Genomic DNA, 17,861 nt, shown 5'->3' with positions numbered 1-17,861 from the left:
ACCACTATGCTGGTTCAGACTTGTAACTTCTAATTTTGCATCCAAAGTTGTTCTAGCTAACAAGATAACTTTGGAAAAAGTCTCTGAGATACTCCTTGGCACCCACTCCTCTAATTTCCATGGTGGCATTCATCCTTGACTGGACTCAAAATCCATGGCTTTCCAGTCTGGAACGTCCTCAGGCAGTACTATTATTAACTGCACAATACTTACTTTTCTTCAGTCATTTTAAATGATTTTGAGCCAGGAGAAAAAAAGCAAGGAAAAAAAAAAAAAGGCAGTAATTTTTGAAACACGCATGTGTGCACACATACACAACACATTTCCCAAACTTCCGGTAACAGAACTCCAATATAACATTATCCATCACTAAATTCAGAATAAAACAGTGGCTGTGTCATCTTCCAATCATAGAAGTACAGGAATTTTAAGGCTGGTTTCTAATGATGCAGTTTTATTGATGTTCTTTTTTCCAACACATCTCCATAAATATCCACAATTGGAAATTCCAATAGTCACTTTCTTGTGTTCATTTGCCAGTTAGTTTTTGAGAGGCTACCATGCGCCTGACACTGTTCTTAATACAGAAATGAACAAAAAAGATAAAATCTTTGCTATTGTGGACCCACACAGACAAAAACATGTAAACCAATAAACAAATACTTTAAAATAGTTTCCGTGCTATGAAGAAAATACAACACTGGACAGGGAGAAAAAGGGAGAGGTAGAAGAGGGAGCTATATTAAGGAGAGTGGTTAAGTAGGGCTTCCCTAAGCTTTCATGTTTCAAAGAAAACCCGAATTATTTTTATTATTCGGAGGATCTTGAGGAAAAGCATTGATGGTAGAAGGAACAGAAAGTACAAATGAGACTTCAGGGATTTAAAATGTCAGATAGATGGTTGGAGCACAGTGAACTAGAGGGTGTAAGTTCCCCCATTAAATGCAATGAAATTTAACTGAACGCTTTAGTAAACTCTTCATATATTTCAAAAGAATTGATGCATATGAAAAGAAGAGAACAATGAAGCGGTTGGAGGATGTATGATGGGTCTCCTGATAGACTCAGTAGTTAAAAGACTCATTCTTTCACACTAATCTTGCAGAAAATGTGATTTGAATTGAGTGTAGCAGAAAATTTACAAATTATTACCCGTCCTTACCTTTAGGCTTCCACATAGATTAAACCACAAGGATTGATGTAGGATATTAAATTCTTAATTTATGAGCATTTTATTACTATACCATAAGCCGTAATCATATTTATGGTTTTGACACTTGACAATACTATTCTTAGCATTTTCCACTGGCATTTAGACATGAATTTTGCAAGACAACGTGGATAGAACTAAACTGATTTTCAAAGTAAGAGAATCTAAAAAAAGATTTATTTCCCAAGGTTATGCTTGAGAAAGAAAACTGCATCCAGAAATAGATTTAAGGAGTACACTTACTTGTTAAAATACATAAAAGAAAAAGATACTCTGTGTAAGAAATCACACCTAGAAGAAAAATAGTATTAGTTATGCTATATATAAAATATTTCTCTTTCATATTTATCAAGTAAAATATTATTCTTATAATAGCAGTAAGTAATAGTTACAAAAAATTCAGACTTTAAAGAAGATGCTAAATATTGTTTTAAATGAGACCAATTACCATAAGATCAGAGCAAAAGAAGCAAGAAATAAATTTTACTTTGTTTCATATGCCTCTTAGAAACAAAATTCACATTAATGCTTCCAGATATATTGACACAAAAGCAAAATTATTAATATTTACATATAGCTGTAAATTTTAAACATGTTGCTAGAGCTTTCAATATATGAATCTAATTAAAGATTAGAAGGTTGAAAATGGTTAACTCTGTGAAGTGCTTAATGACATCTTAGACATCCTTGAATAAAACATTTAGATATTCTTGCTTAGAGATTTGACTGCTGTATTGCATTCAAAAAATACAACTCTATAGCTATTACTTTTCGGCCTTTAAGTTATCATTCATTATTCTTGACACATTTCATGCTTCTATTAAGTCTAAGAAATTTTAATTTTAATTAAATGGCTTACACTTTCTGCATATTGCATCCTGAGTTCTCTGTAATCTCATGATTATAAACTTTAAAAGGAGTTTGTTAAGTAAATAAAAATATACATTCTGTTACTCAAATTCTTGCTTTTGAATGATAACACCCAAAACTAGAATTAATGGCTTAACTGATTTTCCAAGCAGATCCTGAGAAAATTAAAATCAGGAATAAGGCAATAATACTTATCCAGATACGAGACAGTTCTCATGTTTGGTAAAACAGTATAAAAATGATCAGATCGTGAACCTTAAAACTCCACTTTACCTGATGCTCTTTGAGGCTATCCTCTTTGTTACAGAACAAAGAGAAGAGGAGGCACTGTCAGGCGGTCTGTCAGGAGAGGTGAAGGCACCGAGCTAGGAGGCCTGAAAGCATTCCCGTCTTTTGTTTATACTAGAATATTGTGACCTATAGACATAGTTCTGGTTGATTGCCATGAATGTTATGGGAGAAAGATTCTGGAATGGTCAATGTGTATAAAGATACAATACCTAGATTCCATAGGGATCCCTCAAAAAAAAAAAAAAAAAAAATTGGAAATGGGCTCTGTAGCTCCACAATCCAGTCTTATTGACTGTTGTTCTAACTGATGTGGGGGAATACACAAGAGATGCCGGTTAGTGAAAAGAAGTTCAATGTCTGCTGTACATCTTTTAATTGGTAATCAAGTCAAAAGTCCCCTCAGTGAAGGATTACTTAACAGTAGGTATCTTGATCATGAGTACTACAGTAGACACTTGTTGGAAATATGGAGTTTTTGAGCTGTTTTGAGGAGTTTTTGGTTTTTGAGGTGGTGTCATCCACAGCAGAGAAAAAAAAAGTGAGAAGCTCATGATAAAATTTAATAAAAATGGTCAAGGAGAAGAGAAACTACTACTAAACATGAACTGTAGATTCATGCTTTTAATTACTAAAATGGAGAATCATAGACTAATCTTTCAATTTGTTTTAAGGTCACCCAGAGTCAAAAATAAAATAACAGTAAATGCTAAGCAAATAGTAAACTTGTGATCTTTAGAAAAAGAGGATAAGAAAGATGGCCAACTAGGTTTCCTTTGAAAGTTCAATTTAAAAAATTCTAAGGGAAGTTCCTTTAAAAGCACCACACTGTTTAGTTCCTATATCCTGATACATTACAGCTGGCTATTATAACTAAGTCTGTGTAATTCATGTTTCCATAAATGTTACATACCAATTAAATTTTTGTAAAACTATCTAACATTTTCTTGCTGGGTTGTATTTTAAGCTGATAGAATTCTTTGTAAGTTAGTCTTCAACAGCTCTAAAAACTTTAAGATTCCTCTTCCACCTAATCTCTTTATTAAAAAACAAGACTGTAACTCTTTACTTTACCTAACCCAATGGTTCTAAAACTTGGGTACATGGATTACCTTGATAATCCCATCACTATGACATAGATCTGCACTGTTCTACAGGGTAGCCACTGACCACACAGGGCTACTTAAATTTAGAAATAATTAAAAGTAAATAAAATTTAAAATTCAATTCCTCAGATACAGTAGCACCATTTCAGGTTCTTCATAGCCACAACTGACTCAAGGCTATGGGCTCTAGGGATATGGACATTCCGGCCACCGTAGACAGTTCTATTGGATAGCATTGAATAAATTACCTTCCCTGAAAAAAATATACAAATCTGCATACAACTTAAGTAGGATTAGGACTTGCCTAAACCTATAGCTTCCAGATTTAAGCCTCCCTTTAACTAAAAAGAATTTCCTTCTTCCATCCATTTATCTTTCTTAGATTGTATTTGATCCAATTTTATTTTCCCATGAGAGGTATCAAGGAAATACTTTTTACATTCACCAATTTACCCCATTCTTCTGAGCTTTGACCTTTCTTGATCCTATCATTCCACTCTAAGATTTGAATGGCAATCTTTAACACAACTTCCAGAAAAAAATTTCTAAGAACTTTAAAGATATTGTAGCCCAGACTTCACAAAGATGTATAAACCCTAGTTATGAAAAGCCTACAATTAAAGATTAGGTGTCTCCTCCATCCAGAGTCCATGAGATGTAGGTACAAGCAATTTGAATTTCTAATTCTACTTAGATAAACATATATGACTTATAATTACTCTTTTAAAGTATTTATCTTCATGTTAAATATATTATTTTCAAACCAGTATTGGTTAAAAGTGATAGAAAAGAAAAAGGTAAGTTTATATAATTGCTTTATATTTTTATTTTGTATATTCTTATATTTGAATATAAAAATATATATTTCTAAGAAAAATTCCTTGCTAAGATTAAAAGAAATTATATTGATTAGTTTCTACTATAAATATTTATAAAAAGTACACTGTAAAAGAAAACTGCAATAACAGCTATATAATTTGATTGCAAGACATACATGAATTAATGAGTTATATATATATAGATGTGGGTAATACAGTAAGTTGAAACAATTGGATTTTGCAGTGAGTTTTGTCTTTAAAAAATGCTCAAATTGTATAGCCAAAAGATATATCCAATAAGCTTTTCATACTGATTAAATTTAAGAAAATCTGTAATTGGAAGTAAACGGATAGAAGAAAAAATAGATTTGGAAATCAGTATTTCTGAAAAATGCTTTCTGTAGGTAGATATAATGTATACTTCTCAATATGGTTAAAAAAGGGTTTTTTTAAACTGTTAAAGTTTACTTTGTTGGAAGATATGACTAATGTATCATAAATAAAGTAACCTTAACCTCACTATCAAGAAACATTCATTATTAATATTTTGGTATTTTTCTTTTTAGTTTTTTTCTCTCTGTACACACATATATAACTGTAAAATTATTTAAGCATGAGGCAAATATACATGTATAAATAGTATAAGCAATACAGTGTCAGTACTAAAATACATAAATACTAAAGTTAACTTACCTTTTTCTTTAAGATTTCGAAATAACTTTGATGATCCTTTCCAAACTGGTGGTGTTTCTGATAGCATTTGATTTAATTCCTGTTATATAAAGTATCATTATACTGATTAACATAACACATATAACATAATATATAACATAGTATATATCATTATACTGATTAACAGGTAAGCCACTATTTATAAAATAGACCAAAAATATTTAAATGCCAATGCAAAAAAAATTCTCTGCTTAGAAGACCTCAGATAATGGCAGTATTTATACTACTATCTCTGTGGTCCATTCAACAGTAAAACCCAATGACCAAAAGTGTAAAAGTAAAAATGAGTGATAAAGATGCTACATTAAATTCAATTAGAGCTACCAAAAATTTCAGATAAATGTATTAATTGGGGATATATAGTACTCTTGCCTGGAAAATCCCATGGACAGAGGAGCCTGGTAGGCTGCAGTCCATGGGGTTGCTAAGAGTCGGACATGGCTGAGCGACTTCACTTTTACTTTTCACTTTCATGCACTGGAGAAGGAAATGGCAACGCACTCCAGTGTTCTTGCCTGGAGAATCCCAGGGACAGAGGAGCCTGGTAGGAGGCCATCTATGGGGTCGCACAGAGTCGGACACGACTGAAATGACTTAGCAGCAGCAGCAGCAGCAGGGCTTCCTCAGAGAAGGCAATGGCGACCCACTCCAGTACTCTTGCCTGGAAAATCCCATGGACGGAAGAGCCTGGTAGGCTGCAGTCCATGGGGTCACTAAGACACAACTGAGCGACTTCCCTTTCACTTTTCACTTTCATGCATTGGAGAAGGAAATGGCAACCCACTCCAGTGTTCTTGCCTGGAGAATCCCAGGGACGGTGAAGCCTGGTGGGCTGCCGTCTATGGGGTCACACAGAGTCAGACACGACTGAAGTGACTTAGCAGCAGCAGCAGCACCTCTTTAGGCTAAGTGGAATGACTGGATTTTTCTTTAGGGGAGGACCTTAACTACCTCCTAAAAAATCATCGGTAAGATAAGGCACAGACTGAATTTACACCAACACCATTTGTTTTTTTTTTAACTTTGTGTTGTGGACATTATGAGAGAATAATATAATTACTTCCTACCTTTAGCAGCTATTAACACTTTACCAATTTTGTTTCACTTATTTCTCTTTTCCCACTTTTCTTTTGTGAGGGACTGCAGGGCTTCCTAGGTGGCGCCTGTGGTAACGAATCTACCTGCCAATGCAGGAGATGTAAAAGACGCAGGTTTGATTGCTGGGTAGGGAAGTTGCCCTGGAGTAGGGAATGGCAACGCATTCCAGTTTTCTTGCCTGGAAAATCCCATGGACAGAGGAGCCTGGCTGGCTAAAGTCCATGTGGTTGCAAAGAGTTGGACACGACTGGGCACCAGCACCACCACATATATATATTATAAATGTGTATATATGATAATCTAATTAAGATAAAACACTGAATTTAAGTTCTGGGGCCAGTTAGAAAAGGATGGTTCCATGGAAGCCCTAGAAATGGTGCCCGCCAGGTATGATCAGCAGGTTTCACATACTGTCTGTTTTCTGTAGCCCATTTGGATTTAGGCAATTCTGGGGTAGATGAAGCAACTGGGCAACAGATTATACTGGGAAAGAATGAAGAGTATTTTATAGTGACTTAAAGAATGATGATATCAGATGAAGTGGGAAAACAGGCTATTGAGTTATTACAGTCACTGTTGCAATTTTTTCCTAATTTTAACCTAAATATTCAGTGAAGAATACACACTCCAATTGCTGATTAGTCAGCTTTTTTTTTTTTTTAAACCAAGCAGAAGTGGGACTATTTTGGAAAATTTAAACATTTGACTCATTGCTCGGATACTAAAACAATTTTGTATTTATTGTGCATACTTGTGTTAAGAGCAACTAAGTGAAAATTATAAATAGGTTAATTGTGAAAAATTATTAAGGATTTGGTGAGATAACTTGAAATAATTTGAAATAAAAAAAAAAATTAGTCTGCTAAGTAACACACTGAAAAACAAACACTAGCAAGTGCCTCTTTTCCAGATCTGATTTTTGCTACTTAAAAGTGTGGTTCCCTAAAAGGCCCTGGCATCATTACCTTGCCAGACAGCTTGTTAGAAATGCACAATCTCAGATCCCATCCCAGACCTACCGAACCAGAATCTACTTTTAACAAGATCTATGAATGACTTTTATGTACACAAGTTTGAGAAACACTTTAGACGAATCCTTTCTGATGTGTGTCCTAAGTCACTTCAGTCGTGTACAATTCTTTGCGACCCTGTGGACCATAGCCCATGTATATCAAAATGCTGTCCATGGGATTCTCAGGCAAGAATATTGGAGTGGGTTGCTGTGCCCTCCTCCAAGGGATCTTCCCCCCTTTCCCAATGTCCTTGTACCTTAAAAAGCCCTGTGACATTTATAAACCATCTTTTTCATCAAATAGGGAATCTCTGGGATGCCAAAGGCAGGAGAGGTATTTTTAGGGGATTTATAGAGGCCCTGAAGTCCATCTGTGAGTCCTTGCTCTCACTTCCTTCATACCGTTATTTCCGCACGGCAGGTAACAGATGCCATCAATGCTGAGTACTGTCTCACTAGGATAGCAATGGCACAGAGGTCAGAATTCACACAACTAATGATGCTTAATGTTTAAACAACAGTAAATTCATAAAGATTTTTGTTAAAACAGGAGATTAAAAAGTATTTTGATCAATCAATGTAATACACCACATTAACAAATTGAAAAATAAAAACCATATGATTATCTCAATAGATGCAGAGAAAGCCTTTGACAAAATTCAACATCCATTTATGATAAAAACTCTCCAGAAAGCAGGAATAGAAGGAACATACCTCAACATAATAAAAGCTATATATGACAAACCCACAGCAAACATTATCCTCAATGGTGAAAAATTGAAAGCATTTCCTCTAAAGTCAGGAACAAGACAAGGGTGCCCACTTTCACCATTACTATTCAACATAGTTTTGGAAGTTTTGGCCACAGCAATCAGAGCAGAAAAAGAAATAAAAGGAATCCAAATTGGAAAAGAAGAAGTAAAGCTCTCACTGTTTGCAGATGACATGATCCTCTACATAGAAAACCCTAAAGACTCCACCAGAAAATTACTAGAACTAATCAATGACTATAGTAAAGTTGCAGGATATAAAATCAACACACAGAAATCACTTGCATTCCTATACACTAATAATGAGAAAACAGAAAGAGAAATTAAGGAAACAATTCCATTCACCATTGCAACGGAAAGAATAAAATACTTAGGAATATATCTACCTAAAGAAACTAAAGACCTATATATAGAAAACTATAAAACACTGGTGAAAGAAATCAAAGAGGACACTAACAGATGGAGAAATATACCATGTTCATGGATTGGAAGAATCAATGTAGTGAAAATGAGTATACTACCGAAAGCAATCTATAGATTCAATGCAATCCCTATCAAGCTACCAACAGCATTCTTCAGAGCTAGAACAAATAATTTCACAATTTGTATGGAAATACAAAAAACCTCAAATAGCCAAAGTGATCTTGAGAAAGAAGAATGGAACTGGAGGAATCAACCTACCTGACTTCAGGCTCTACTACAAAGCCACAGTTATCAAGACAGTATGGTACTGGCACAAGGACAGAAATATAGATCAATGGAACAAAATAGAAAGCCCAGAGATAAATCCATGCACATATAGACACCTTATCTTTGACAAAGGAGGCAAGAATATACAATGGATTAAAGACAATCTCTTTAACAAGTGGTGCTGGGAAATCTGGCCAACCACGTGTAAAAGAATGAAACTAGAACACTTTCTAACACCATACACAAAAATAAACTCAAAATGGATTAAAGATCTCAACGTAAGACCAGAAACTATAAAACTCCTAGAGGAGAACATAGGCAAAACACTCTCTGACATACATCACAGCAGGATCCTCTATGACCCACCTCCCAGAATATTGGAAATAAAAGCAAAAATAAACAAATGGGACCTAATTAACCTTAAAAGCTTCTGCACATCAAAGGAAACTATTAGCAAGGTGAAAAGACAGCCTTCAGAATGGGAGAAGATAATAGCAAATGAAGCAACTGACAAACAACTAATCTCAAAAATATACAAGCAACTCCTACAGCTCAACTCCAGAAAAATAAATGACCCAATCAAAAAATGGGCCAAAGAACTAAATAGACATTTCTCCAAAGAAGACATACAGATGGCTAACAAACACATGAAAAGATGCTCAACATCACTCATTATCAGAGAAATGCAAATCAAAACCACTATGAGGTACCATTTCACGCCAGTCAGAATGGCTGCGATCCAAAAGTCTACAAGCAATAAATGCTGGAGAGGGTGTGGAGAAAAGGGAACCCTCTTGCACTGTTTGTGGGAATGCAAACTAGTACAGCCACTATGGAGAACAGTGTGGAGATTCCTTAAAAAACTGGAAATAGAACTGCCTTATGATCCAGCAATCCCACTGCTGGGCATACACACTGAGGAAGCCAGAAGGGAAAGAGACATGTGTACCCCAATGTTCATCGCAGCACTGTTTATAATAGCCAGGACATGGAAGCAACCTAGATGTCCATCAGCAGATGAATGGATAAGAAAGCAGTGGTACATATACACAATGGAGTATTACTCAGCCATTAAAAAGAATACATTTGCATCAGTTCTAATGAGGTGGATGAAACTGGAGCCTATTATACAGAGTGAAGTAAGCCAGAAAGAAAAACACCAATACAGTATACTAACGCATATATATGGAATTTAGAAAGATGGTAACAATAACCCTGTGTACGAGACAGCAAAAGAGACACTGATGTATAGAACAGTCTTATGGACTCTGTGGGAGAGGGAGAGGGTGGGAAGATTTGGGAGAATGGCATTGAAACATGTAAAATATCATGTATGAAACGAGTCGCCAGTCCAGGTTCGATGCACGATACTGGATGCTTGGGGCTGGTGCACTGGGACGACCCAGAGGGATGGAATGGGGAGGGAGGAGGGAGGAGGGTTCAGGATGGGGAACACATGTATACCTGTGGCGGATTCATTTTGATATTTGGCAAAACTAATACAATTATGTAAAGTTTAAAAATAAAATAAAATTTAAAAAATAAATAAATAAAAAGTATTTTGAGTATTCTTTATACACTTTCATTTATACTGTCTCTATTATATTGATATTACCTCTCTTTCTCCCTTTGAACTCTTTCCATGTATTAAACTCCATTTCTTCTACTCAGCAAAAATTTAAGACCAAAAAATCAGAGCTACCTTTTATTTGAGTTTCTTCTATGTGCTTAGCAATGGCCTAATACACACTTCTTTTAATTCCAAAAATTCTCATTATGCATATATTACTGTGTCTTAAAGAAGATAAATAACTCACCCAGGATCACACAATTAATCAGTGACTGGCCAGATCTTTACTCACTCTAAGCAGTTTATTTTTGTAATAATTTAGTTCTGTCTGGTCTAGATCATCCAACTGACACATTGATCTTTCATATCAATTTTAGGGACTTTTAAATTTTATTAAAATTTGTATTTCCGCTCAGGCTCGGACTCTCTCTCCCCACTCCCAGTGCCTATCTTAGTCTCTTAAAGGCAGTAGTATTGAAGACAGAGAATTTGATTGGCTTTTGTCCCTGGTTTCTGGGAGAAAGACTCCATATCCTTAGACCACACCAAAGTTTATGCTGAGGAGAAGAATCAGGATCGGGGCTGACCTTCAAAAACAACCCCGTGACTCAAGGGTTGGGGGTGTGAGCTAGCCTGATCTCTGGGGAGGGAAGAGGAGAGGAGAAGGAACGGAGATTGAATTCGTTTGTGTGGTCAATGATTTGATCAAGCGCAGCTATGCAATGAGACCACCAATAAAAACTCTGGACACCAAGCTCAGCAGAGCTTTCAGGTTTGTAAACACATGGGTGTGCCAGAATGGGGCCATACCCTGATCCTCAGGGAGAAAGCACAGAAGCTGTGTTCGGAACCCTCCTACACCTTGCTGCGTGTGTCTCTCCATTTGCCTGGCCTTGACTTGTTCCCTTATAATGATAATTATAAATTGGAAATCGAAGTGTAGAATGTTCCTGAGTTCTATGAGTCGGTCTAACAAATTATTAAACTTGAGGGAAGTTGTGGGAACTATCTGAATTTGTAGCCACTTGGTCAGAAGTGTGGGTGGTCTGGGATCCCTTGAAATGCAGCTGGCATCTGAAATGAGGGCAATCTTTTGGGGGATTGGGTCCTTAAATCTGTGGGGTCTGATGCTAACTCTGGATGGTCAGTATCAGAATTAAATTGCAGTACTGCAAGTAGGGACTAAATAAATATTTGCTGGATTGAATTCATTTACCTAGAATTACAGACCTTTGTTGGCTAAGTAATGTCTCTGCTTTTGAATATGCTATCTAGGTTGGTCATAACTTTCCTTCCAAGGAGTAAGCGTCTTTTAATTTTATGGCTGCAATCACCATCTGCAGTGATTTTGGAGCCCAAAAAAATAGTCTGACACTGTTTCCACTGTTTCCCCATCTATTTCCCATGAAGTGATGGGACCAGATGCCATGATCTTCATTTTCTGAATGTTGAGCTTTAAGCCAACTTTTTCACTCTCCTCTTTCACTTTCATCAAGAGGCTCCTCAGTTCCTCTTCACTTTCTGCCATAAGGGTGGTGTCATCTGCATATCTGAGGTTATTGATATTTCTCCCGGCAATCTTGATTCCAGCTTGTGCTTCTTCCAGCCCAGAGTTTCTTATGATGTACTCTGCATATAAGTTAAATAAACAGGGTGACAATATACAGCCTTGACGTACTCCTTTTCCTATTTGGAACCAGTCAGTTGTTCCATGACCAACCTAGATAGCATAGTGAAAAGCAGAGACATTATTTTGCCAACAAAGGTCCGTCTAGTCAAGGCTATGGTTTCTCCAGTAGTCATGTATGGATGTGAGAGTTGGACTGTGAAGAAAGCTGAGTGCCGAAGAATTGATGCTTTTGAACTGTGGTGTTGGAGAAGACTCTTGAGAGTCCCTTGGACTGCAAGGAGATCCAACCAGTCCATCCTAAAGGAGATCAGTCCTGGGTGTTCTTTGGAAGGAATGATGCTAAAGCTGAAACTCCAGTACTTTGGCCATCTCATGAGAAGAGCTGACTCATTGGAAAAGACTCTGATGCTGGGAGGGATTGGGGGCAGGAGCAGAAGGGGACGACAGAGGATGAGATGACTGGATGGCATCACCGACTCGATGGACGTGAGTCTGAGTGAACTCTGGGAGTTGGTGATGGACAGGGAGGCCTGGCATGCTGCAATTCATGGGGTCGTAAAGAGTCAGACACGACTGAGCAACTGAACTGAACTGGACTGATAGATGCCTTTTAAAGGATTTATACAATTTTCTTGAGTACAATTTTTTAAGTAAATAATATATATGTTATAGGAAAATTAGGAAGTGCAGAAAATAAAAACAGATTGTGATCCAGGGATTAACCATAATTAAAATTTTTATTTAATCTCATTTTAATTTCATTCTTTATCTATTTATTTTTTGTTATTCTTGTTGCAAATATTGAATAATTTTCTATGTAAAGTTTTGTAAGCATGATCATATTTTCCTGCCAAACATTCTTCATTTTCATTTTAATGGCTACACAGCAGTTCTGAGTAACTTTTTATATTCTTAAAATCTGTGAACCCAGAAGACATATTGCTTATGTGAATTATATTTAATTATATTTAATGCATGTGGAAATAGAAATGATACTTTTCTTATTGGTCACACCCCATAGCTTGTGGAATCTTAGTTTCCTGACCAGGGATTGAACTGCAACCTCAGCAGTGAAAGTGCTGAGTCCTAACCACTGTGGTGGTGGGAGTTTAGTCGCTAAGTCGTGTCCGACTCTTTGTGACCCCATGGATTTAGCCTGTCAGGCTCATCTGTCCATTGGATTTCCCAGGCAAGAATATTAGAGTGGGTTGCCATTTCCTCCTCCAGGGAATCTTCCTGACTCAGCGATCAAACCCGGGTCTCCTGCATTGCACGTGGATTCTTTACCAACTGAACTACCAAGGAAGCACCCTAACCACTGTGCCACCAGGGAAACGATATATTCCCAAGAAATGATATATTTTTAAAACACAAAAATACATAGCACATATTCTATTATCTCTCAGAGTGATGATGTCATCACTCATCATGAAGCCTCTAGAAAACTCCACTGTACCCTTGTGAGAGAATGAGAGTAACAGAACAAGCAACTTCTCTGTTCATTATGAAGATAGTCTTGACTTTATGGATGCCCTGAAAAGGTCTTTGCACGTTAAGAAAAATCAGTTTATATTATTTTACAATGTGCTTTATTCAACCCTATGTTTTTAGGCCTATTCATGTTGATAAACATAGGTCTTATGTATTATTCATTTTAGCTCTTCTTCATTTGTCCTTCATATGCCTACTTCACATTCTTTTATTAATCTTCTACTAATTGACATTTATATTGTTTCTGATTTTTTCAGGACTCCTGGTATAAGCATGCAAATGTTTCTCATATCTAGAAGTAGAATTTTTGATATGCATAAGATATTGCCAAATTTCTCTCAAAAGAGAAAATACCAACTTCCATTCTCACCTGGTTCCTCCTTTCTATCCTTGATAATTACTGGTATTGTTAGATTTCTGGAAGCTGACTACTTGATGGGTGTAAAACAGTATCATATAATTGGTTTAACTTGCATATCCCTGATTACTGGTTAGGTTTGCATATCCCTGATTACATACATTTATTGGCCTCTCTGGCTATGTCCATCCATTATTTTCTTATTATCTTTTTTATGTTGATTTACAGGACTTCTATATAATTATAAGATACTTAGCCTTTTCTGTTCATAGGTTGCAAGCATATTCTCCCACATGTCATACCTCTTTTAACATTGTTGACACTGCCTTTTGTGTGCCAAAATTTTTAATATTTAATTTAGCAAAATTTGCCAATAATCTCCTTTGAGTTTAGCTTTATGTATATTTATACATGTACATATCACAATGTATGCATCATAAACATATATATATGTGTGTGTGTGTATATATATATATATATATACACACACACATTTAATTGGGTGCATGCATATGTATAGCAAGAGCTTTAACTTACCTGCTTGGAAAGTGACTTCCATGTTTTAGCAACTATAAAAAACAAACATAAAAAAGTGGATAATAAATACTTCATGTAATGTATATAAAAATCCAGTAACCATCTACATCATAACTCATGACACTGACTTTTATATCTAAAAGGCAAAGTTTTTTTTAACCTCAAGATGTGGACCTATGTATGTTATACATTTTGTATTTGTCTCATGTACTATAAACTACTCATAATAATATCAGTGGAGTAGAAAACATATTTTCCATAATCATCATCTCACTTTGGGGACTTCTAGATTTACAAAGTAAATTAACTTACTCCAAGTTAAATATCCTATGGGCTTAAAACACAAATAATGATATTCATTAAATGTTGTTAGAATATAAAATAATAGAGAAATTATAATTTTAAGGTGTTACCTGTGATCTCTGTTGTATTAATATCTCTGATTACAATTTGAAGGTTGGCTTTCTCTACAGTGAATGGGAAGGACAGGGCAAAGATAAAAAGAGATGAAGGAGAGAACAGGTGATGTTCTAGAAAGACTCAGCCTGTTCTCCACTCTTCTCTAAGAATGTTACAGTTGAATAAAATACCGGAGGTCACTTTCTCTTTCTGATTTCTCCTCACATCCCTGAAGACCTCACACACTGTAAGTCTTATAATATTAAAATAAGTACCGTCAACAGTGTTGTTACTTTGCTCAGATTTGAACACTGTGAATATATAATGCCTGTTCAAGAATTATCTCCAGGTCTGGATGTGATTAAGTCCTATAATACAGCTGTGTTAGCAACTAGTAAATATTAACTATTTCAGCTACAGCACAATAATGACAAGTAATATTTTTTCTCCATGGTCATGTGGGTTTTTTTATATAATTAACCACAGTTAATATAAATAATATATCAAATTCAAGGTTATAAGATAGGCATTTTTTGCTATGTACTTTTCTCTCTTTTAAGCAATGTAATAAGTCATTTTAAGATCACAAGGGAAGAACTATATTCTAAAAATTAGCAAACTGATTCCTATGAAGATAGTTTTCTTCTCTATGCAGTAACAACATCCTTTCTTTACCTAAGATAGTTAATATGGAACCCTGTAATCAAGTGATTAAAATCACAGGTCTATAAGGTAGACTTCAGCATTTAACCTTAATTATAATACTTTATACATTCACTGCATAGACATCTTCGTTTACATAGTGAACATAACAATGTAAATAATTTTATTATTCTGTTGCTTTTGAAATATAGCAGTAAGAAAGGAAGAAAAGTAAATGGTACAAAAGTACATGCATATGCTCTTATGCAATGTTCAGAAGGTATTTATCAGAAGAGGAAGTTAGACACTCTTGAGTTTTGTAGGGTTTATGAGATTTCCAGGGTAAATTATTCACAAAAGACATATTCATTCTGCCGGATATGTCATCATGTTCAGTATTACTGGCTTTTTTAAAAATAAAACTAAAGAGCCATTAAGATTGTTCTTCAAAGGATTTTCTGATTTTCTAAATTCTTTATTTCAAATGAAGTTATTGCATATATAAGGTAAAGAGAAACTTCATTCTTTTGGACATATTTTATTTCTTAGGCTATAGGTTGATGTTCATTATATTTTTAATACTTTTAAGTCTGAACTTTTTAAACAATAAATTCTTTAAAATTAAAAAGTACTTGAAGCTACATGAAAATAATTACTTATTTTAGTTCTAGATGGAAATTTTACCTTTTAGGTTCTATATAAGTAGGTAAAATAAATTTTCTTGATTTCAAACATAAAGTTATAATCAGTGATCTGATGTATAATCTCAATTAACATTTATTTGAATTATAATTATTAAGCAAGTGTTTACACGGCATAGCATTTTCCTGTTAATGTTGCCATAAAATTAAGGATTTTAAAAAATAATGGTCCTGAATTCAAGTGATAATGATGATGATAACAATGACACCTAGCAAAGCTTATTAAGTGCCTACTGTATACTGGTATTACACTAAACATAAGTGATATCATTCAATCCTCAAAAAACCTCCTAAGACTTTGTTACTTTCACTTTTATAAATGAAGAAACAGAAGACTAAATAACTTACTCAGGTTCTCAAAGCTCATAAAAAATGCCAAGGTCTAAACACAAGTCTGTCTAATTTTAATATGCTACTTTGATATGTATATGATTTAATATTCCATCTCTGAAGCATATTTTCTTTTTAGAGGTAAATATTTCTTTTTAAAGCCCTATACTTTAAAAAAAAGTTTTTACAAATATCTTGATCTTTAGTTATCATTCTTAATTACAGCTTAGAAGTACTGATTAGAAATTAACTGATGTTGACAGAGAAGGAAAAATATCATATGACATATGACATCTTTTATATTTGGAATCTAAAAAGAAATGATACAAATGAACTACTTATAAAACAAAAAGAGACTCACAGACTTAGGGAATGAACTTACGGTTGTCTATACAGACTGTTGTTCTGTTTAAAATGGATAATCAACAAGGTCCTATGTATAACACCTGGAACTCTGTTCAATGTTATATGTCAGCCTGGATGGGAGGGGAGTTTGGGGGAGAATGGATACATGTATATGTATGGCTGAGGCCCTTTACTATCCACCCCATCACAACATTGTGAATCGGTTATACCCCAATACAAAATAAAAAATAATTAAATATAAAAAATAAGCTAATGTTAATCTGAGTTTCTTGCTTAAAGAAAACACCTGACAATATTTGTTGTCAATAATAACATCTGAGATTTCAAGTGAAAATTAAAATTTTGGAAAGCTTGTATATACCATGCATTTGACAGCTTTCCAACAAGCAAAGACTTTTCTGATAAGATTCTGATGGTATTAGTGATTGTGATTTTTAAAAAACATTGTACAATGAAATATGGCAATATTTGACAGATCGATGTAATTTAATGAATCAATAGTTTCCAGCTGATAGTACAAAATTATATTAATGTAAAGAAAAAAGAGCCATTCAAATATGCAATGTAGGCCAATGGATTTTAACAAAACAGATGACAAAAATGTCAGAGTCCACATTGCAACTAAACTTTAAGAAACTACCAGCAGCCAAGTATTGATATAATACCAAAGAAGAATATCTATGATTATTTGAAAAGGCTTTTGTAATACCCTTCCCTTTTCCTCCTTCAATATCTGTTAGGCAGATTTTGTTCATTTGTCAATACTTTCTGAAAACAAACACTGCAACAAATTGAACACAAAGGCAGATATAAGAATCCAGATGTCTTCTATTAAGTCAGACATTAAAGTGACTTTGTAAGAATGTACATAATGCCAAAAAGTTTGAGAACCACTGCCCTAACACATGGAAAAGTGAGAAACAATCAATCTACATTTACACTGTAGGAACCATGACATATTCAGAAAAGATACAGGAAGAATTCTTGTCCAAGTCTAACTGCAAAGCCAGTTCTCTGAGTTTTTCTGTCCAGGCTGGATATAAGAATTGATTTGGCAGAATAAGAACCTTTATCAAGAATATTAAAAATAAGGTGGGTGTTTAGTCTGATGTACTGAGAAAGAGGGAACAAATGAAATTTCTGAAAAGAAAAGATACTAGTAGGGGTTTATAAGAAGTATTAGTCATTATATCTTTTGATACATAGTATCACAACATCATATCTTTTGAAGTACTACATTACT

The 17,861-nt window shown here is 34.8% G+C and overlaps 1 protein-coding gene across 5 annotated transcripts in view; it reads right to left on the bottom strand.

Annotated features, from left to right (window-relative positions):
• Window positions 1-17,861, bottom strand: part of MICU3 (mitochondrial calcium uptake family member 3) — a 95,550-nt gene that overhangs the window by 33,532 nt on the left and 44,157 nt on the right. For all 5 annotated transcript variants that reach the window (XM_055567262.1, XM_055567259.1, XM_055567260.1 and 2 more), the window contains 3 exons: window positions 14,181-14,212; window positions 4,986-5,064; window positions 1,454-1,501 (listed from right to left, as the gene is read on the bottom strand). In XM_055567262.1, coding sequence (XP_055423237.1) covers window positions 1,454-1,501; window positions 4,986-5,064; window positions 14,181-14,212 — 159 coding nt within the window. The remainder of the gene's footprint in view (window positions 1-1,453; window positions 1,502-4,985; window positions 5,065-14,180; window positions 14,213-17,861) is intronic.

The sequence above is a fragment of the Bubalus kerabau genome, chromosome 2, assembly GCF_029407905.1.
Source record: "Bubalus kerabau isolate K-KA32 ecotype Philippines breed swamp buffalo chromosome 2, PCC_UOA_SB_1v2, whole genome shotgun sequence".
In the NCBI taxonomy this organism is placed as follows: Eukaryota; Metazoa; Chordata; class Mammalia; order Artiodactyla; family Bovidae; genus Bubalus; species Bubalus kerabau.
Note: the sequence above shows the minus strand (reverse complement) of the source record. Positions and strands in the feature narration are given on the sequence as shown.